Raw genomic sequence first — 24,219 nt, 5'->3', positions numbered from 1 at the left:
GTATTTTTGCGAACTTTTAAATATATATATATATATGCATGTGTATGTATAATTTTTATTAGCTTAGGAGCAACAGTAGTGACTCAAGGTCTAGAGTTTGGAGCTAAGAATTTTATCATACACATATGACAAATAATATACACATGTATGATTCTGGGTGGAGATTTTAATTCATATCAGTTAATTTTTAATTTCAAAAATTTTGGAAAATGAGAGAAGAGACGGTTAATTTTAGAATTAATGAAATCTATTTTAAAGAAAATTATTCAGATACCTGGGTTTAAAGAGATAGATGCAAAGGACATTTAAATTATTAGTTTCTTTTGACTAGATTCAATGACCCCATGTTTTTCAGGGTAGAATGATAAGTAAAATGGAAAATTGTGAAATTCTTACTTTCCCTTCAAGTGTTTTTGACAAAAGTGAAAGGAAGAAAATGGCTACCAAAATTCTGGCACCAGAATATTACTAGTCTCCTTAGTATCCAGTTAGAAAATCCTTTGCATAAACACTAACCATTTGTCTAAGTTATAAAAAAAAAAGAGAAAAAGAAAACAAGCATCAAAAGTTCAGGTTACTATAGAAACAGAAAAACAAGTTATAAAAGAAAAAATGTCTATAGAAATTGTTCTATTTATAAATGTAATTTTTCTTTTTAATTTACAAACTTACTTTTTTTCTTTGGCTTTCTCTCTTTTGGTGGCATTGGAATGTCACATGGTATTTCTGGATTTGGAATCGCCTTTTCAGGGAATTCACAAGGTATTTCACAAGAATCAATCGACATTTTTGTAAAACGTGTTTTTTTTTCCAACAAATGGGTAGTATAATATATAAAAAAAATTGTAGTAGTCCAAAACTACTAATTGTTGAAAGCTTGTATCAGAATACGAACGAGATTAGCAGGACTGCTGCTTGTATGATTTACGATATGTCATTTAATCATTTTAGGGATATCAAGCAGCTTTCATACGTAATCTTCAATTATCTATTTTAAAACCCATTGACTGAGATTGGATTTAAAATCAGTTATTCGAGGCTGCCTGTAAGAGATTAAGATATTTTTGTTTTTTGCCAAACAAACAGTATAACTATTATCATCATTATCCTCATCTTCATTTTAACACCCACTTGCATAGGTTGGACAAACTTTCTTGTGGCAAATTTTCTATGGTCAGGTGCCCTTATTATCATCAACCAATACCTGTTTCCAAGAAAGGTAATATTTTCCCATGGTTAGACATATTTGCATAGAAGATTAGAAATGAAGAACACTGCTTGTATGACAGTGACATTCACAACTATCTTGCAATGCCAAGGCAAAGAAACTGTAATACATACATACAAAAGGCTTCTTTCAGTTCAGGGCTAGAGTCGAAGATACTTGCCCAAGGTGCCATGCCATGTGACTGAACCTTAAACCATGCAGTTGGGAAGCAAACTTCTTACCATGCAGCCAGTCACACCTGCACCAGCAGAGCCATGCTTGTACAAACTATGTAAATTATAAATTACTCATAAATTATGAGGTTTCCTGTTGGATTATTATGCTTTTAGGATTAATAAATCTCTGAACGAGATATAAACAGTACCACTCGACAACGTAAGGTGTACTAGCCATCTGAATGTGGCTAGCCACTGGGGGTGGGGTGTTACTGATGCTTTTAGCCCCAGGCGATCAACGTCACCAGATGGACTTTAGACACAACATTCCAGTGCCCTTGTGTTATTTGCAAAGGGAGGGCATCCTCCCTCGAAAACCTAAGTGCTACATACGGACTATAGTTTCAAGGTAATTGCCTCTCGTCAACGCATGGTAAACACCGGTTTTCGATGAAGGAGACCCCTTGCAAATAATATTTAACGTTTTTCACAGCAACCACTGTCACTGATTTAGAAAAACTGTCTGAAAGCATTAATGCTTTCAGACAGTTTTATTATTATTTGCAGAGGGTCTCCTTCATCGAAAACCGGTGTTTACCATGTGTTGACGAGAGGCAATTACCTTGAAACTATAGTCCGTATGTAGCACTTAGGTTTTCGAGGGAGGATGCCCTCCCTTTGCAAATAACACAAGGGCACTGGAATGTTGTGTCTAAAGTCCATCTGGTGACGTTGATCGCCTGGGGCTAAAAGCATCAGTAACACCCCACCCCCAGTGGCTAGCCACATTTAGATGGCTAGTACACCTTACGTTATTATGCTTTTGTTTTGCTGAAGTCCAGCAAATATACACAATCAAACAATCTGTTTTGAAAGAAAAATTTGCTGTATGTCTTGTGATATTTGTTTTGATTTTATATTCTGGGTTTGAATCTTACTCAGATCGATTTTACCTTTATCTTTTCTTTGTAGGTAAAATAAAATACCAGTCAAGTATTGGGATTGAAACTATTCCTCTTCTCCAAATCCCAGGCCTGTGCTTGGAAACAATTGTCAGTTTAGAGCATATTACTTGACTGAGCATCTTGCTAATATTTGTAAAAGAGATTTTTAGTTTAGAGAAAAGACATGTTTTAAAAACTTTTAGCTAGGAGAGAAGGGAGTACTTATGACCCTTTATAGGACCTCCAAATGTAGTGGGAGAGAGCAAGATGTTCTCAAACTGGAGTCATGGCTTGAATTTAATAATGGCACCTAAAGTGTCAGGAGGTGGTGTTAAGCAGGATGATGGATTAGATCTATCACTCAAGTAGGTCTTAGTGAGATTTGAACTCAGATCACACAAAGACCTAGAACAAATGCCATAAAGTTACCAGTCTGACATTCTTCAGATTATCTACTGCTGTGCATTGGTACTTTATTTTTATCCACTCTGGAAGACAGAATGCAAAGGTTGACGAGAGATTTGAATTATTCTTACAATGTAAAATTTCCTTTACCATCATAATCTTTGAATGGACAGACAGATATACAAGTGAGGCACTGACATATATTCCTGCATCTCTGTCTCCATCATATGATCTTATTGTTCAGTGATAGCTATTGTTAATTCACTCCTCTAGCTATTGTCATAAGTCTTAGAGTTTTGAAAGAAATTCCAAGAGGCAATCTATCTAAAACTAACAAATCAACCAATTTGCTGAGGATAACAGACAAGTTTGACTCTGGTGAAATTTGAACTGGTAACTCAAACTAATTAAAGTAAAATACTGTCATACATTAAGTTAGCATGCTAAAATTTCAATTAACTTCACACTGATACTAAATTATAATGATCAATGCTCTGAAGCTGTTAAAAATTCTGTTTACACTAAATCTTAAAGAAAAATTAAAAAAAAATTTGTTAAAATAATCAAGATAATTAAAAAATAATTTAACCATAATTATAACAATAATCAATATTTAAGTCTCAATTTTTTAATATAAATTTTCTATAAATGTTCTCTATCTTGAAGCAAGCTGAAATTTTAATATTATATAAAAAAAGAAAATTTAATTTGCTAATAGTTTTGTATTCTTTAATGAAATATTCCTTCATTGCATATTTTTTTAAAATATCATCAATACTCAATATTTATCTTTTTTAAAAGGAAATGAAGCAATTTTGAAAGGGTGACTGTTGACTTATGCTAATGCCATGAAGCTTTTCCTGTTCAAAGCATTTCAACCTTTTATGTAATTTAGCCCAAGAAAGATCAATCATTCTTAATCAGCTTCCAAATGTAAAACTCCCTTCTGAGAATAATAATAATAATAATAATAATAGTAATAGTAGTAATAATAATAATATGCAAATGTCTAAATTTTTAAAACACTTCACTCGTCTAATTACTCATGATTACATTTTTAAGTGATTAGAACAAGATAATTAACTAGGAATTGCAGCTGACATTAAGACGTTAAAGGGACTGCTTTATTATCAAGCATCTGTTTGGCATCTTCAACACAAATACACCACACTCACTCACATATGTCATCCAGCTACAGTAAAGGTACTGAAAAGAGATTCAGCCAACTAGTGTAAGCAGAGAACAGACAAAGTGTTTTACAAGTGATTTTATGAATTTTAAAATGCAATGCTCAAATCTTCTTCAACAGAATTCACAACAGTTTGGTAGCCATCTATCCAAGGGATGTGATATTTTCTAACTACTAGTGAGTGAGTAGATAGACAGAAACTGTACATACTGTTCTGTACATGAATATGTGTGTGTGTATATATTGGGTTATCCGGAAAGTTCGTGATGATTTATAGTAGCTTACCTTTCGACTTATTTTAGAACATGGTTGAGTCCATAAAATAGGATTTAACTACACCTCCATTTAGAGCATAGTTTAAGCCATCTTTTCGTGGAAGAAGGTTTATGTTCCTATAACTTGTGTTAATTCCGTAACCCTTTAAAATGGAAGATAAAGTTCATTTTCGGCACTTGATGCTTTGGGAACCAGACAAAAATTGCTGCAGCTCGGCTGGGATGTGTTACCCCCACCCTCCATATTCACAAGATATTGCTCCTTCAGATTTCCACTTATTCAGGTCTCTGCAGAATAGTCTTAATGGTAAAAGTTTCAATTCCTTGGATGACGTAAAAAGATACCTTGATGAATTCTTTGTCATGAAACCACCTCAGTTCTGGGAAGAGGGTATTTTCAAGTTAAAGGAAAGATGGGGACGCATTGTGCAACAAAATGGCTCATATTTGGCTGATTAAAATGTAATGGCAAGTATTTATTGACCTTTTTCTTTCCTTTAAAAATCGGTATAATCTTTCCAGACAACCCAATATATATAAGTAAAACTGCACAAATCAAATGAGGGAAATAAGAGATGGACAATTGAAAAATTTGAGAGGTTACAACAGGTAGACAAAAATTCAAAAGGTGATGGAGAAAATGTAAAGACACCCACAAAGTTGTGCACAGTGAATTATATGTTGAAAGAAGGAAAAGGTAGACTAATATTTCAGGCAAACCTTTTGTCAAAGAGTAAGAAAGAAAGAAGTAGAAGGAAATAAGAGGAGAAATGATACTTGACTAACTATTTTGTTTCTTGATGAAGTCATTAGGCAAAATGAATTATACAGCGTGCAAGAGAGGAGACTGCACTGATTTGGTAATGAGATAGAGAGAGGTGAGAAAGGTTGCACAAATAAGTGTCAATCACTTTAAGTGGGGGGGAAGTTGTGGAAGAGAAAGACCCAGGAAGACATGGGATGAAATACTGAAGGCTAGTCTCAAAGTACTGAGCCTTACAAAGGAGACGACAGGACCAAGATATGCAGTACATTGCTGTATTCAAGATGACCTGCCCACCACAACAGACTCAAGATCCTAAAACGAATACAAAAAAGCATTAGTGTGGGTGCTGGTGCCACATAAAAAACACTGGGACTGGTGCCATATAAAAAGTACTGGTGATGGTGACCTGTAAAAAGCATCCAGTATACTCTGTAAAGTGGCTAGCATTAGGAAGGGCATCCAGCTGTAGAAACCAAGGCAAAAGACAACAGAACCTAGTACTTCCCCTGACCATGCCAGTTTCTGTCAAGTTGTCCAACCCATGCCAATATTGAAAACAGACATTAAATGATGATGATGATTGGTGTAACATGAACTGAAGTCCCTGACTCAAGGACGCAACATGCTGCCTGACCAGGGTATTAGACCCATGATTTAACAACTATGAATCCAACAACCAAACCACTAAGACACACACCTCCACAATGACACATTAAGTAATGAAAAAATAACTCTGAGCTGGCAATAGATTACAGCTAAGAAAACTATGTCAGTCTTTGATTTGAAAAATCTAATGTAAGAGTTAAATAATTACAAGAGACTGTGTGAATGACTTCTTGACTGACTAGATAAAAACAATAGGTTCACTTATTTATTCTTCATATTATTTTGATGAATTCATGATCTTTAGAGAGACAAGCTAACCAGAAGATAATCAGCTCCAGCGTTTTTCTCATGTTTCACTTTATGAAATCAGAATGGTTCACCAGCTCACTAAATGTGTCATTCAAATCATAAGTCAAACTGACAAATAATATCTCTAAACCAAGAAGTAAAGATCATGGGACACAGTCAAATAGTTTGTTCTCGTGGTTTTAAAATGGAGCAGCACAAAGTATCCAGGTGTACAGTGGATTTTTAAATATAAAATTTAGGTTTATGGACATGTGGTTAGAATGTCACAGGAAAGAACAGCAAGACAGGAGAACTAGGGGTAGACCAAGAGCATGATAGTCTCAACTGGTCACACTTGGGGATCCAGCAGGAAAGTGTAATGGTAATTGCTTTTGATAAGACCCTATGGAAGAGGTACCTGAGAACTCTACTCCTTTGACTCTTCTAGGAATTGTAATCAATGAATGAATGGATGGAATGTTGAGCATCTTGAATAATTTTCTTACACACAAATATGTTTAGTAAAAAAACAAAAATCCCAAAAGACAAGCAATTATTTTCCATATATTTTCAAGATTTTTAACTTTAAAACATTCTTATTATTAAACTTTTCATGCAAAGTGTATCAGTCATTTTTATCTCTCCGGGTAAAGTATCCTTAGTGACCACTTTTTTTCATCATACCTGGTGCACTACAAAGTCAAATAGAATGAGAACCATTGGTTTAGTCAGTGGCAATAATGTAATCTCAATGGCCCCAAATATGATTACTTTAAGCCTTTATATTTCTTACTGTTATATATACTTATTTTACATAATCTTACTGTTAGAAAGAATCCTCAATAAAGCAAGCAATATGATTACCATAATGTCAATCAATAAAAAAAAAAGAAAAGTAAAAGAAAGAAATAATGTTGACAAAGTCTCATCATTGCAGAGAAGCATTGATTCCATTCAAAGAAATTTTCTTTTGTCTTCATTTCCAGATTACATTTATGGAGAAATATTATTTATACATCCAGAGTTGACAAAACTGAAACGAATCCTGAGTAAATGAGACATTCTTTGTAGACATAAGTGACCAGAATAATTTTGTCAGTGTTTTAAGCAGTTTTATATCCTGATTAACTGTTATTTTAATTGTAATGAAATGAATTACACAGACACGAGTGACATATTGTCTAATGTTACCTTTTAGCAGTTAATTAGTAGAGAGGGAAAGAGGAGAGAGAGGAGGAGACTGAGCCAAGAGAGAGAGAGAGGGGGAGCCGAAGCCGACAGAGAGACAGAGAGAGAGAGGAGGAGACTGAGCCGAGAGAGAGAGAGAGAGGAGGAGACTGAGCTGAGAGAGAGAGAGGGGGGAGCCGAAGCCAAGAGAGAGAGCTGGAACCGAGAGAGAGAGAGAGAGAGAGCTGGAACCAAGAGAGAGAGAGAGAGAGCTGGAGCTGAGAGAGAGAGAGAGAGCTGGAGCTGAGAGAGAGAGAGAGAGCTGGAGCCGAGAGAGAGAGAGAGAGCTGGAACCGAGAGAGAGAGAGAGAGAGAGCTGGAGCCGAGAGAGAGAGAGAGAGAGCTGGAACCGAGAGAGAGAGAGAGAGAGAGCTGGAACCGAGAGAGAGAGAGAGAGCTGGACTGAGAGAGAGAGAGAGAGCTGAACCGAGAGAGAGAGAGAGAGAGAGCTGGAACCGAGAGAGAGAGAGAGAGCTGAACCGAGAGAGAGAGAGAGAGAGAGAGAGAGCTGGAACCGAGAGAGAGAGAGAGAGCTGGAACCGAGAGAGAGAGAGAGAGCTGGAGCCGAGAGAGAGAGAGAGAGAGAGAGAGAGCTAGAGCCGAGAGAGGAGAGAGAGAGAGAGCTGGAACCGAGAGAGAGAGAGAGAGAGAGCTGGAGCCAAGAGAGAGAGAGCTGGAGCCGAGAGAGAGAGAGCTGGAGCCGAGAGAGAGAGAGAGAGAGCTGGAACTGAGAGAGAGAGAGAGAGCTGGAGCCGAGAGAGAGAGAGAGAGCTGGAGCCGAGAGAGAGAGAGAGAGCTGGAACCAAGAGAGAGAGAGCTGGAGCCGAGAGAGAGAGAGAGAGAGAGAGAGAGGGGGAGCTGGAGCTGAGAGAGACGGAGACGAGCCAGAGCTGAGAGACAGAGAGAGAAGGAGATAGAGCTGAGAGACAGAGAGCGGGAGACAGAAAGGGAGAGAGCAAAGAGATAGAGAGAGGGAGATGGTGCAAAGATATATATATATATATATATAACGGGAAGCTTTATGAAAATAAACAAAAGACGAAGGCAGGTGGAAGACAAACGAACAATTGTATTAGTATGGCGCTCAGGAAATATAATTAAAACAAGTCTTTAACGTTTCGAGCCTACGCTCTTCAACAGAAAGATACACAGAGAGAGAAAAACACAGAAAGAAGGAGAGAAAAAAAATGCGTATAGTATATATATATATATATATACTAGCAGTATCGCCCGGCGTTGCTCGGATTTGTAAGGGAAATAACTATATAAGCATTTTTAGAGATGTAAAGTATAATAGCCATCTCAATATGGCTAACCACAAAGGGTGGGGTGTTACTGTAGCTTTTTACGTTCTGAGATTTAATAATAAATTTTTAGAGAGTTACTTCCCTTATATATGCCAAAAATGCATTAAAAATGGGAAAAATTGATGGTAAATGTTTTTTAAAATCGTCGTCTCATCGTAGACGCGCGCTAATACCCAGAAGGGCTCGATATGAATCACGACTATAAGATAAACTGCACTGCAAAATGTGGGAGTAGTTAGGAATCTAAATCGTAGGAGATAGACAGCACACAACCTCACTTTTATATATAAAGATATATCAGAAAGAGAGAGAAAGGCAGAGGAATAGATTAATATACCTAACAACCTAACGTGTTTGTACAAAATTGCAGAGACTTTCCTCTGTGGCCAGCATGTACTGGATACAAGTTTGAGTGTGTGTGTACACACACACTCACATACACACAGCATTTACACTAATGATGCAAGCCACTTACATATTGTGTGGCTAAATGAGTAACTGTCTTTAGTTCAACAGTGACTGACATGGTGAATATCTAGATGCTTGTATGCCCCATAAGATAATTTTAAATATTTCATATTTTCTTTTGGTGGTCTATTTGAGAGGTCTATTCCTTCTGTCAGTTTAATTCCCATAGACAGAGAGTCAGAATACTCACGACCTACCAACTCATTGCACTCTCAATAATTAAATGCTTATTCGGTGAACTGAAATTATACTGCATAGGTTCATGCGTCCATCTAATATTTGTCTGTGTGACTCTCTTTTACTCTTTTACTCTTACTTGTTTCAGTCATTTGACTGTGGCCATGCTGGACCACTGCCTTTAGTCGAGCAAATCGATCCCAGGACTTATTCTTTGTAATCCTAGAACTTATTATGTCGGTTTCTCTTTTGCTGAACTGCTAAGTTACGGGGACGTAAACACACAAGCCTTGGTTGTCAAGTGATATTGGGGGAACAAACACAAACATACACACACACACATATATATACATATATACGACGGGCTTCTTTCAGTTTCCGTCTACCAAATCCACTCACAAGGGTTTGGTCGGCCCGAGGCTATAGCAGAAAACACTTGCCCAAGGTGCCACACAGTGAGACTGAACCAGGAACCATGTGGTTGGTAAGCAAATTACTTACTACACAGCCACTCCTACACCTATATGCGTGTATATTTGCATGTATGTGTGTATATTTGCATGTGTATAATGTGGTATTGCAAAACAAGTAGGCACTTTGAATAAAAATTCTCAGTTTCCTTGATTCCATATAGAGCATAGGGTGACAACAAGTGATCTGTCTGTCATAACCTTTGGCAGTGGATTGCAGTCGTCCCCAAATGTAACAATTTTAAGTGAATTGACAAAAAAGAGAAAAAGTCTTCCATTATAGCTACAGGTTGGCCAGTGCTTTGTGAGGGAATTTGAAAGTGGAAACTGAATGAAATTCATTGTGTGTGTGTGTGTGTGTGCATGTGTGTGTAATTAGGAATATAATTAGAACCCCACTCATAAGTATCAATAGGAGAATCTCCAATTTATTGGTAGACAGATCTTCAACAGAGCTTCACCCTACTATAAACAAGTAGACCTTTTCCATACCGTTTTTGGTTTGCCATACTCCTGTCTCCCTTAGGGTATCCATTAGATGGTTTGCCTTGTAATGTTGGAAGCAGGTTTTCGTAGCATGTGCCCTGGCCAAATCTCTTGATTTGGGTTTTGAGTGTTGGCTCACTTTCTTCCACAAGGTTTTGTTTGTAAGTCAGTCTTACAATCTCACCTGACGGATGTACTTGAGACACCTGTTTACAAATGTTTGAAATTTTTCGATGGAGAACTTTGTGATGTGTCATGTTTCACAACAGAACCATCTTCAGGCTCAGGTTACAGATTCTGAGCTGTGTTTATCGACAGACAAGGTTTGAGATTTCCAGATAGGTCTAAAGGCAACCTCATCTTTCCCAATCCTTGTTTTTATGTCCCAATTTGTTCTGCCCTTCTCATTGATGATGCTTAACATAATTAACTAAAAACCTTGCAGACACTGCTCCAGTATAGCCACTGCCCAAAAACAAATTAGTAAAAGTATGAAAGAGTACAAAAAAAAAAGACAAAAGACAAAAGCTAATGTTTTTCGTCTTTTTTTTTACTTGTTTTTGCATCATCATCGATGTTTCAATGTCCAACTTCTCATTTTTGTTTATCTCAAATACAATTTATTGAGGCAAACTTCCTACATTCTGATATTCTTCCTGTTACTAACCCTCACCTGCTTCCAAGTGAGGTACTATTTTCTCAAGATCAAACATGTTTTTCACAGGATCCTGTAAACAACCTCACTTGATGCTCATTTACAACTATCACACCATGTAAAGACAAAGAGACAGAAATGCACGCGTGTGCACACATACACCCTCACACACACGTACACAGACATGCACACACTCACACACACGACAGGCTTGTTTTAGTTTCCATTTTCCAAATTCACCTACCAGGCTTTGGCCAGCCTGAGGCTATAGTAGAAGACACTTACCCAAGTGATTAGGAAGAAAACTTCTTTACTGCAAAGCATTGCCTGCACTTTTTAAGTGAATTGACAAAAAAGAAAAAAAGTCTTCCATTATAGCTCCAGGTTGGCCAGTGTTTTGTGAGGGAATTTGAAAGTGGAAACTGAAGGAAATTCATCATGTGTGTGTGTGTGTAATTAGGAATCTAATTAGAACCCCACTCACAAGTATCAATAGGAGAATCTCCAATTTATTGGTAGATAGAGAGATCTTCAACAGAGCTTCACCCTACTTTAAACAAGTACAAGTCCAGGGTGGATTTACTCACAGTTAGTGTATAAGGAGGGTCACACACTGCTATCCCAAAACCCACAGACTTACAAAGAGAAAGGTAATCTGGTTTAATCCTCCTTGCAATCAAGATGTTTCCACTAATATGACTAGGAGCTTTCTGACCACTAATTAGCCAGCATTTCTCAAGAACCCATGTAGTTTGTGCAAGGCTAGCTATTCATGCTTAGGTAAGACATGCCCTCCACTTGAACCTGTGATTTTTGGATTCTCACCAATTGTCCAATTGGGTGGATTTTGTCCTACAAAGATTGTTGTTTATAGAGTCATCTCACATCAGCTGATGGCATCATGGGTATAATAACTAATGACTTCAAAATGAAGATTTATGTAAAATATGCACTGCTTTGTTAAACAGGGCTATAACCAAAAGTATTTAAGCCATAATCACCCCTTCTTTGTTTCTCAAGTAATATGACCAGGACCACCTGGATATATCTCCTTCCCTTTTTAAGATGATATGGTATGATTTGAAGGAGAATTGGCTTCTATTTCCAGTAGGTGAAGCAATCCTCTAGAACAGGAATGTCAAACATACAGTCCAAAGGCTGTATCTTGCCTGTTCAATATCATATCTGACTCCCAGCTCAATTTTATAGGATGGACCTTGTCCTTAGGACAAGAAAAACTAACACCCTGTCCTGCTTCATTTCGAAACACTGGGACTATAAAAATAACTTTTATGAACTTCAGATGAGCAAGGATAGGCCCTGTCAAGGGTGCTCCTTGTGATACCAGAATTGCTGACTTTGCTTATGTGAAAAAGTGCCTGTACTTCAGCAGTCTGAAATGGTAACTCTTGTTGCTGAAATGTCATATCCAACAGAATGCTGGCTGACAACAGCACCTTGCTTGCTCTACCACATGTAGTATGTAATGAAAGAACTGATATTGTAAGATAGCTAAAATGCAACTGAGACTTGAACTAATAGATGTTAAAATATTCTCAGTTAGCTTTTTTTTAAATTACTTTCTACTCTGACTCCATGCACCTGATCATGTTGACATGTTCTGTTCCCACGAAACTTTAAGGAATGTTTAACTAAAGCAACCTGTTATTAAATACTTGAGCCTGGTGCAGCTTCCTGGCTTGCCAGTCCTCAGTGAAACTGTCCAACCCATGCCAGCATGAAAAGCAGATGTTAAACAATGATGATGATGATAACTCCAACTAAATGTGCTGAATACTTCTTTGTTCACCAACAAGTGTGTATGTGTGTGTGTGTGTGTGTACGTACATGTGCATGCTTGTCTGTATGAATGTTAAAATCTATACTGAACTACAGCTACAAATATCACTATTTGTAGGGTCAAGATTCGGCAGACTCTCTTTATCCCATTCATTTTCCTCATTCAGCAACTTTTCATAGTGGCGTCTCCAAGCTTCTCTCTTTGCATCCTCATTTAGCGCAAGTGAACCATCCTCCTAGGAGAGAAATGTGTTCGCATGGAGGATGGTTCACTTGCGCTAAATGAGGATGCAAAGAGAGAAGCTTGGAGACGCCACTATGAAAGGTTGCTGAATGAGGAAAATGAATGGGATAAAGAGAGTCTGCCGAATCTTGACCCTACAGAGGGACCAGCTATCCGAGTTGATAGTTCCGTGGTAGCTAAGGCAATTAGAAGCATGAAGACAGGGAAAGCCCCAGGCCCATCAGGAATTACTGCAGAGATGCTCAAAATATCTGGCAGTGTCGGCTATAACCTAGTCACCCGTATAGTCAACCAGGTGATACACGAAGGAGTCATACCCAATGACTGGTGCAGCAGCATACTAGTCAACTGCTACAAAGGTAAAGGTGATGCCCTAGATACAAATAATTACAGAGGTATCAAGCTGTTGGATCAAGTAATGAAGGTTACGGAGAGGGTCATAGCCCAACTAATTAGAGAGAGAGTTAGTTTAGATGAGATGCAGTTTGGGTTCGTGCCAGGGAAAAGTACCACTGATGCTATATTCCTGGTAAGGCAGCTGCAGGAGAAATACCTAGCCAAAGATAAGCCCCTGTACCTGGCTTTCGTTGACATGGAGAAAGCTTTTGATAGGGTCCCCCGATCCCTTATCTGGTGGTCAATGAGGAAACTAGGGATAGATGAATGGCTGGTGAGGACTGTGCAAGCCATGTACAGAGATGCCGTAAGTAAGGTTAGGGTTGGCAACATGTACACAGAAGAATTCAAAGTAGAGGTTGGGGTCCACCAGGGTTCAGTACTCAGCCCCCTCCTATTTATCATAGTACTCCAGGCAATTACGGAGGAATTCAAGACAGGCTGTCCCTGGGAGCTCCTCTACGCTGACGACCTTGCTCTTATTGCTGAGTCACTATCAGAACTGGAGGAGAAGTTCCAGGTGTGGAAGGAGGGTTTAGAATCAAGGGGCCTTAGAGTCAACCTAGCTAAAACCAAAGTACTAATAAGTAGAAAGGTAGACAATCCACAAATATCTTCAGGAAGATGGCCCTGCTCGATCTGTAGAAAAGGTGTAGGTAGAAACTCTATAAGATGTACCCAGTGTAAGCTATGGACACATAAGAGGTGCAGCAATGTCAAAGGTAGGCTAACTGGGAAGATAGCTTTTGTATGTGGCAGATGTTCGGGAGCATTAACCTCCGAAAATCTGCAGAAAACAACTTCCGTCACTTTCCAGGGGGAAAAACTAGAAGTAGTTGATAGCTTCCGTTATCTAGGTGACCAAGTCAGTAGTGGGGGTGGGTGCGCTGAAAGTGTAACTGCTAGAATAAGAATAGCCTGGGCAAAGTTTAGGGAGCTCTTACCTCTGCTGGTGACTAAAGGCCTCTCGCTCAGAGTAAAAGGCAGACTGTATGATGCATGTGTACGAACAGCCATGCTACATGGCAGCGAAACATGGGCCGTGACTGCTGAGGACATGCGTAAGCTCGTGAGGAATGAAGCCAGTATGCTCCGATGGATGTGTAATGTCAGTGTACATACTCGACAGAGCGTTAGCACCTTGAGAGAAATGTTGTACCTAAGAAGCATCAGTTGTGGTGTGCAAGAGAGACGATTGCGCTGGTATGGTCATGTGGCGAGAATGGATGAAGATGGGTGTGTGAGAAAGTGCCAATCCCTAGCAGTTGAGGGAACCCGTGGAAGAGGTAGACCCAGGAAAACCTGGGACGAGGTGGTGAAGCACGACCTTCGAACTTTAGGCCTCACTGAGGAAATGACCAGCGACCGAGACCTTTGGAAATATTCTGTATGTGAGAAGACCAGGCAGGACAAGTGAGCCCAGCCCACTTATGAATGCCTTTCCTCCTTTGGACGCAAAGACCGGTTGAGGCAAGCGAAGTCGATATAGAACCTCACCCGACGACAGACACCCATGCCAACCCCCCATGCTTGCGAAGACATGTTGGGGCAATCGAAATCGAAACCGAATTGAACCAGCCAGGATCCCTGGCCTGGTGGTACGTAAAAAGCACTATCCGACTCGCGGCCGTGGCACGTAAAATACTCCAATGCGACCGTACGACAGGCACCCATGCCAACCCCCTTTGCTTGTGAAGACATGTTGGGGCAAGCGAAATCGAAATCGAATTGAACCAGCTAGGATCCCTGGTCTGGTGGTACGTAAAAAGCACTATCCGACTCGTGGCCGATGCCAGCACCGCCTCGACTGGCTTCCTTGCCGGTGGCACATAAAATACACCAATCTGACCGTGGCCGTTGCCAGCCCCGCCTGGCACCTGTGCAGGTGGCACGTAAAAAGCACCCACTACACTCACGGAGTGGTTGGCGTTAGGAAGGGCATCCAGCTGTAGAAACATTGCCAGATTAGACTGGAGCCTGGTGCAGCCTTCTGGCTTCCCAGAACCCTGGTCGAACCGTCCAACCCATGCTAGCATGGAGAACGGACGTTAAACGATGATGATGTAGCAGTATGTTAAGTGGTAACACATGTTAAAATTTCTCTTAGCAAAATCATCTCTGTTCTTTCAAATTTCTCTGGACTAACAATATCCCTCACTTGAAAGAGAGGTAAGGGTTGATGACTGGAAGAACATTTAGTCACAATAATCTTGCTTCAGATATCTCTCCATCTAATCCATGCTAACATTGAAAAATGAATGTTAAAACGAAGAATGAATGAAATGTGCTACATTCACACTTTTGAAAGACACTCATGTATTTCTTTCCTCTCTAGTGATTGTTCGGCTATGTGTCTCAGTAAGGAATCAATAAGGATTTTATTAAACTCCAAAGCTTTATATTTATTGATAAAGAGAAAATGACAATTGTCCATGTGCTAGTCATATTGTAAAAGGATTGATTTAAGAGAAGATCTAAATAGTGTAGGTAAGTGAAGTCAATATCATTGTGCATAACTGGAAATAGCTTTGATGCCCTTGAACGCTAATAATATTTTTGAATGATCTTGCTGGCAGGATTAGGAAATAAATTAGCACCATTTATAGCCACATTTCTCCTATGATGCTACAACTTGGAAACACATTACCATACTTATTTGAAGTGATCCAGCAGCTCTCTTTTATGATGTCATAAAACATGCTTGCAAATTGATTCAAAATTAGTAGTTTCAAAGCCCTTATAAAAAGATTTCAGAAAACTTTCTAGCATATTTAAAAAAGAAAAGAAAATATATTTATGTGAAATTTCCTGATATAACAGCTGGAGAATACATTCAAATTTTGAAATTTTCAAGAAAAATAAAATATATAAAAAAAAAGATTTACAAATCATTTTACTGATGATTAAAGAACATCCAAGTCTTTAATCATTCTAAAAGAAGACTAAATATGACAAAGCTTAAGACTAGAATGAGGAGATAACTATTAAACTCTGAGCTGATATTAGGCACTGCCAAAGCTGTTGCATTTAGGATTAAATGGTGATTTTGAAGGTTATTGTATGACTAAGAGTATAAATTATAAAGTTACACCTAAGCTTAAAAATGTGTGGAGCATCCAGAGCAGGAGTGTCAAGCTTGTTTGGCTTTGCAAGTTAGAGTGAAACATAACTATATCTTGTGGATCAGATAAGGACAATTATTCTTAAATACACAATTTGTAATGTAAGGTAAAGAAAATGAATAAGGGGATCAATATACATTACAGTTTTATTAATAAAATATGGAAGGTATATGAAGTATTAGTAAAGTTTATGTGCAAAAATGTCTAGGTAAAACTCATCTACATAATATATATATATGAATATATACACACACAGACGCACACATATACCCATGCAATCTTGATAGGAAAGAGTTTATGGTGTAATATTGATGATAAAAATTGCTGAAATATATGCATACAGTTCTTTTGAAGACTGATGCTTGAGAGAAAGCATGCACCTTTCCAGCCTCCAAACCTTTCAATAACAATCATGTCACTAGAATCTGTGGGTAAGTTTGAAAGAAAAAAAGTTTGGCTCAATGTGGCTTTACAAACTGAAGGAAAACAAGTCACATCTCTTAGCATATGGAAAAAGTGTTTCTTCCAAGGGTTGAAATAAAAAATTCTCTCATACTGATTTTACCAATCAGAATCACTATTAGTTGGGCCGACTCTGCCCATTTCACAGAATATTTTAAAATTAAAAATGATAAAAACTGTTTTTATAAAATTGAGCTGGGAGTCAGATATGATATTGAACAGGCAAGATACAGCTTTTGGACTGTATGTTTGACATTCCTGTTCTAGAGGATTGTTTCACCTACTGGAAATAGAAGCCAATTCTCCTTCAAATCATACCTTATCATCTTAAAAAGGGAAGGAGATATATCCAGGTGGTCCTGGTCATATTACTTGAGAAACAAAGAAGGGATGATTATGGCTTAAATGCTTTTGGTTATAGCCCTGTTTAACAAAGCTAACCCAAGGCTAAACAATATCTACTGTGTAATGGGTATTGACTTGGCTGAATGTTAACCGATTCACTTTGGAATTATGATGTTCTAGGTCCATTTCCACTGCCTGATACAGTGGGTAACCATCTTCTACCAAAACATCAGCAGTTAACCAAAACTGAATTGCACAATTGTTGTTTTTTACAGTTCTTGTATTACAGTAAGAAGTTAAACTCAAATACAATAACGTTTAAACTGTGATTTGTTAATTTAAAATTTCTTACTGCTTTGATGTTAAAGATATCTACTATATATTAGGGATTTAATAATTAAAATTTAAACATTCTGCAAAAGGTGGTATCAAGGTGGGATTCATTATACTTGTTAAATTTCATTCTACTTAAGCAAGACTTAGTGATAAGTTAATCACACTCAGCTTATGGTTAAACAAAGCACAATTGGTTGTACCATGTAATCAAAATTGATGAAGCTTATATAATTGAAATACATATATTTTTTCTACTCTATATACTTCATTGTTTCATGTTACTGTAGCAAGCTAATACTAGTATGGATAGGAAAAAACACTAAATAAAATAGATTGTCGGTATTTATGCTATGAGACAAAAAATTTAGTTTCAAAAAATGTATCAAAACGAAATATCTAATTTATATCATTCACTATTATAAAGTTATTATAAAATAAAGAATAAAGCTTATTATAAAATAATAATAAAAGATTCAATTTATATTAATTGTTACTACAAAAAAAAAAAATTAGTGTATATTTATTTCATTTAGGCAAGAAACAACATAAAATTGTAAATAAAATCAAATAATTAAGTTTTGACAAATCAGTTCTCAGACAAATTATATTAGCACTGTTTATAATTATACATTCTAAAAATATATATAATATTACAGAAAGTGATAGCAGCCAACATACTGTTTAATCATCTTCAAAGCTAATAACCACACGCCCCCATTAAAAAAAAAAAAAAAAGATTACATTTCATAGGATGGGTTGCTAATTTGATTATCATTGAATTTTTTTTTTTCTTTGACAAATAAGTTTGCTACAATATTGATTATCACAAAAAGTTTCTTCAAACAAAACCAGTATTAAACGTGCTATGGATTTTTAGAAATATAATTTTAGGTTTTAGAAAACCTGTGTTAATCCTTGAGAGTCTTGGAAAACCAGGTTCTTTTATTCTTTTACCTGTTTCAGTCATTTAACTGCAGCCATGCAGGAGCACCAACTTGAAGAGGCTTAGCCAAACAAATCAACCCCAGGAAATATTTTTTAAAGCTTAGTATTTATTCTAGCAGTTTCTTTTGCCAAACTGCTAGGTTACAGGGACATAAATATACCAACACTGGTTGTCAAGCAGTGATGGGGGGACAAGCACAGGCACTAAGACACACACACACACACATATATATATATATATATATATATATATATATATATATATATATATACATACACACACACATGATGGGCTTCTTTCAGTTTCTGTCTAACAAATCCACTCATAAGGCTTTGGTTGGCCTGAGCTACAGTAGACAACGCTTGCCCAAAGTGTCACACAGTGAGACTGAACCTGGAGCCATATGGTTGGGAAGCAAGCTTCTTACCATAATTCTGTTATGTTATCATCATCATTGGTTCAACACCTACTTTTCCATGCTTACATGAATCAGATGCTTACATGGATCTGTCTTTTATAGAAGGCTAGAAATAAACAGCATCATCTGTATGATGGTGGTGTTCATTTGCATCCATCACATGATGTCAAGTCAAGGATAGAACACACACACACCTTTTATATGTTTCAGTCATTAAACTGCAGCCATGCTGGGGCTCTGCCTTTGAGAATATTTTAGACAAATACATTGTCCCTAGGACTTATTTTTTTTAAGCCTGGTACTTATTCTATCAGTCTCTTTTGCCAAATTGCGAAGTTATACAGATGTAAACAAACCAGCACTGGTTGTCAAGTGGTGGGGGTGGGACAAACACACACATACATACATACATACGAGCTTCTTTCAGTTTCCATCTATCAATTCCACTCTCAAGGTATTGGTCAGTAGAAGACAACTTGCCCAAGGTGTCATGCAGTAGTACTGAACCCAGAATGTAATAATAATCCTCTCTACAATAGGCACATGGTCTGAAATTTGGGGGAGGGGGCTAGTTGATTACATCAACCCTGGAATTCAACTGGTACTTATTTTATTGACCCTGTAAGGATGAAAAGCAAAGGTGACCCCAGTGGAATTTGAACTCAGAATATAATGACAGTCAAAATACCGCTAAGCATTTTACCCAGCATGCTAATGATTCTGTGAGCTTGCTGCCATAATAATGATAATGGTTTCAAATTTTGACACAAAGCCAGCAATTTTGGGAGAGGGGATAAGTTAATTACATTGACCCCAGTGCTCAACTGGTACTTGCTATATCGACCCCCAAAAGGATGAAAGGCTAAGTCAACCTTGGCGGAATTTGAACTCAGAATGTGAAAATGGATGAAATACCATTAAGCATTTCACCTGACAAGCTAACGATTCTGTCAGCTCACTGCCTTAATAATAAGAATACCACTTCAATTTTAGAAGGTGAACTAGTTGGAAAGAAAGAGAGGAAAGTAGATGGACAGAAGGAGCCAAGGTGGAAATGGAGAAATGAAGGTGATATTCTAACTTTACGTAAAGATGAGTTACACAAAAGAGTGGTCAAAAGGGCAATGGAAAATGAAAAAGAAAGTGCAAGGGCATATCTTGATGTAAGTTACCAAATAGAAAAGAAAGGGTTCAAAAACTGTTATCAAAACCCTAAAACAACGTGTGTGGGCTAAAACATTCAAGGTGCAGGGCTACACTGACTGCATATTGCAGTTCCAACAAAACCAGTTATTCTCAAACAACCAGAAGCAGTTTTTAAGGGCTTAGGAAGAAACACAGAAGATAATACACCTCCTGAAGCAGAAGAAACCTGCCAATTTTGGAATAAAATCTGGGGGCAAGAAGTTTCGCAGAACCACAGAGCTGAGTGGATTCATTCCACGAGATCCGAACTCTATTACACGGAGGTTCCACGACAGGACCATGTGCACATAACAACGGAAGATGTCTTTGCACAGATATCAAAACTACCAAACTGGAAAGCAGTAGAACCAGATATAATTCAGGGCTACTGGCTCAAGTGGTTTAGGTCAATACACAAGAGATTTGTATTGCAATTAGACAATTACCTACAGAGCGGTACAGTTCCGGAGTGGATGGTAGAAGGAAGAACAACATTGTCAATGAAAGATTGGTCAAATGGCAGTGAGGTTGGCAATTACTGACCCATTGCTTGTCTTCACCTCGTATGGAAAGTATTGACAGGTACACTCACAGGGAAAATATATATGTTCCTTGCAGAAAACAATCTTCTGCCTGTAGAGCAAAAGGGATGCCGAAAAGGATCCAAGGGCACCAAGGATAACCTTGTGATAGACAAGGTTATAATGAAAAACTGTAAACGGTACCAAAAAAACTTATGCATGGCCTGAATAGGCCATAAGTTCACGGTGGAACTGACCATGTAATTCCATACAGAGTAGGGATTCTTCTCCCTTGTTGGCTGTTCTTATTCAGAATTCATGAGCACTCCCAAGTGCATTTTTGTTAACTCCTTCTGCACCATCAGCATACTCTAGCAGGTCTTATTATGGCATGTTGCTGCATTTGTGGATTTCGGAAATACTGGACAGGTGTGCAATAGCTGAGAATGCATGTGCACTGATTAAGAACAGCATGCCTAGAAAATGTGACTTTTCTGTAACAACCAGCACTTAGCCAAGGTAACAATCAAAAGAGGTATCTTGCAAGGAGACTCTTGTTCACCTCTGTTATTTGTTATAGCCTTGATCCCATTTTCTGTAGTCCTACATAAAATCAGTGTGCACTATGAGCTGAGAAAGAACGGACCTTGTCTCAACTACCTTCTCTTTATGGATGATTTGAAACTGTTTGCAAAAACAGAGCCTGAAATGGAGAGGCTGGTTGAGACTGTGCAAATGTACTGCAAGTATATAGGGATGGAATTCGGTATCTTGAAATGTGTGTTGATAACTTTGAAGCAGGGGAAAAAGAGTAAATTGTAGGGGCATAAAATTGCCAAACAGAAAGAGATTGGAAGACCCTGATGATGATGGGTACAAGTACCTTGAGATCCTGGAGCTGGACAATATCTTGCAAAGAAAAATGAAAGACAAGGTCACCACTGCATCTTTTGAGCACCTCAAACTTCTCTTGAAATCGAAGATCAACTCAAGGAACCTTGTGACTGCCATCAACATAAGGGTAGTTACTGTGGTTCGCTATAATGCACCCATCCTGAAATGGACACAAGCAGAGATTGATCACCTTGATCACACTGCTCAAAATACAATGACAATGCTTGGTGCCCTCCACCCTTAGGCAAATGTACACAAGCTCTACATGAGGAGAGGTAAGGGTGGACAGGGGCTGATTAGCTTACGGGAGTGCATCAACAATGAAAGAAGAAACATGGCAGAATATTTAGCAAACAGCAAAGAAGACCTGCTAGAGTATGCTGATGGTGCAGAAGGAGTTAACAAAAATGGACTTGAGAGAGCTCATGAATTCTGAATAAGAACAGCCAACAAAGGGAGAAGAATCCCTACTCTGTATGGAATTACATGGTCAGTTCCACCGTGAAACCAGCAAATTAAAAGACCAGGAAGCATCATGGTGGCTCAACAAGGGTGACCTAAAAAAGAATACTGAAAGCCTAATCATCACGGCCCAGGACCAGGCATTGAATACCAACTCAGTGAAAAAGAACATATACCAAGCAAGTGCACTGGACCTCTGCAGAATGTGTGGGAAGAGGGTTGAAAGTGTAACTTACATTGTTAGTGCTGGTGAAAGTCTTGCGGAGAAAGAGTACAAGCATAGACATGACAAAGTAACCCAAAACTTCCACTGGCTACTATGCCATAAGTATGGATATGAGGTTATGGGTGCTTAGTACCAACATACACTGGAAAAGGTAATGGACAAAAAGGGGAAGGCAAAAATCGTCTGGGATTTCCAGACCGACAAAGTGTAAGAACACCGAAGGCCAGATATAGTAACCTTTAGGAGGGACAAACCAGAGTACCTAATAATCGACGTAGCAGTGCCAAGAGATCAACATATCATGAAAGAAAGAGAAAAAGTTGATAAATATGGAGACCCGAGAATTGAGATTGCTAAGATGTGGCAGCTACGAGAGTCAAACATAAAGGTTATCCCTATTGTTGTCGGAGCATTGGTTCAATACCACCCAATCTGAAAAAAAAAAACCATCTGAAAACATTAGAAATACCCTACAATCTAGATGTATTGCAAAAGTCAGCATTACTTGGAACTGTACACATATTGCGTAAAGTAGTGTCTGTCTGAGGTCCTTGTTGTGACTTGACAAACAGTACAAACCCCTGGTAGACACAATATCTTCTATCAAAAACCTCACAATATTGTATACTGTGAAACGTCTATAATAACGATAATAATAATAATAATAATAATTATAATAATCCTTTCTATTATAGGCACAAGGCCTGAAATTTTGTGGCAGGGGAGCTTGTTGATTATATCAACCCCAGTATTCAACTGGTACTTATTCTATTGACCCCAAAAGGATGAAAGGCAAATTCAACCTTGGCAGAATTTGAACTCAGAGCATGAAGATGAACCAAATACTGTTAAGCAATTTGCCCAGCGTGAGTGCCTAGTGATTGCTGTGGTAAAATTTGGTAGATGGAAATTGTACTTCAGCCCTTTGGATAAATATATTGTTTGGCAATATCATGTCAACAAATGATGTAAAAGTAAGAAAACTGACAAACTGGGGATCTTAAATAAAATTACACTATGTGGTAGTTGTCCTACCAAGATGCATAGCTAAAAATCCAACGCTTTTGAATTTTAACACCATGCTTTAAGCACTGAAAATCCTTTATTACTCATTACTGGAAATAAACCACTGACAGGCCCATTTAAGAACTGTAGCCAATGGTATTGCTCCCTGGAAGTAATATGAATAATTTTTTTTTATTTGTTACAACCACAGGACTGTAGCTATGATGTGGCACCACCTTACAGGGTTTATTCAAATAAATCAATCCCAAGACTTAAGTCAAGTATTTTTTTCAATTTCTTGTAGCTGAACTGTAGACCTACACCAGTTGTCAAGTGGTGGAAGGACAAACAGACAGACATATATGCTCATACAAATTTCATGCAGTTCCCATTTGTCAAATCCATTCACAAAGCATTAACTAGGTTGGGGATGTAGTAGAAGACACTTGTCCTGAACCTGAAATCACACAGTTGCAAAGCAGATTTCTTAACTATATATCAATGTTTGCTACTATGAAATATACTGAAACACTGACAAATTGTACAATCCAGAAGTGGTGGGTTTTTTTTAGAGATCATGCTACAATTCTATTTAATTTTTTACCAGCACAGTATTGCAGTTCATATTGTTATTTGCAAATAAAATGATGTCCTTTAATCAGTTGATGGCTCATACATAATGTAAGCATTTCAAATGGGAATTCAAAGAAAGTAGTCTAGCTAAGTTAATAGGGATTGAAATTAGCAAGCATATATGTATGTGTACCTCTCTTTCATATATATTATATATATATATATATATATATATATATATGAGTGTTTTGTGTTGGAAAAAACCCAATCCTAACCGTAAAGGTAAATGTAAGGCTTTCAAAAATAATTACACTAAAAATACAATAAATAGTAGTAAAAATATTTGGCTCATTTGTGACCGCATGTGTACCATTGGCGATTTTTTCCTCTGTCTTCCCTTCTCTGGATCTTTCCTTCTCCTATGTTTCCGACGAAGAGCTCCGCTCGAAACGTTAAACCCTCCTTCTTCCCTTCTTTCCTGAGCATCCAATAATACTATATTTGTTCCACACCCTCATGTTGTTGTGCTTTTTTGTGCTTTCTTGTTTGGATTAACTATATCATCATCATCGTTTAACGTCTGCTTTCCATGCTAGCATGGGTTGGACGGTTTTACTGGGGTCTGGGAAGCCAGAAGG

At 37.9% G+C, this 24,219-nt stretch overlaps 1 protein-coding gene across 4 annotated transcripts in view; it reads right to left on the bottom strand.

Annotated features, from left to right (window-relative positions):
* Positions 1-24,219, bottom strand: part of LOC115212290 (cAMP-dependent protein kinase type II regulatory subunit) — a 164,559-nt gene that overhangs the window by 80,103 nt on the left and 60,237 nt on the right. The window contains exon 1 of one of the 4 annotated variants that reach the window (XM_036503027.1): positions 673-885. The exons of 2 other annotated variants lie outside the window; for them this stretch is intronic. In XM_036503027.1, the coding sequence (XP_036358920.1) occupies positions 673-787 (115 nt within the window). In that variant the 5' untranslated portion in view covers positions 788-885. Of the gene's footprint in view, positions 1-668; positions 886-24,219 lie in introns of those variants that run through there. One more of the 4 variants, XM_036503029.1, reaches the window with a different exon arrangement.

This window comes from Octopus sinensis, linkage group LG5 (genome assembly GCF_006345805.1).
Source record: "Octopus sinensis linkage group LG5, ASM634580v1, whole genome shotgun sequence".
In the NCBI taxonomy this organism is placed as follows: Eukaryota; Metazoa; Mollusca; class Cephalopoda; order Octopoda; family Octopodidae; genus Octopus; species Octopus sinensis.
Note: the sequence above shows the minus strand (reverse complement) of the source record. Positions and strands in the feature narration are given on the sequence as shown.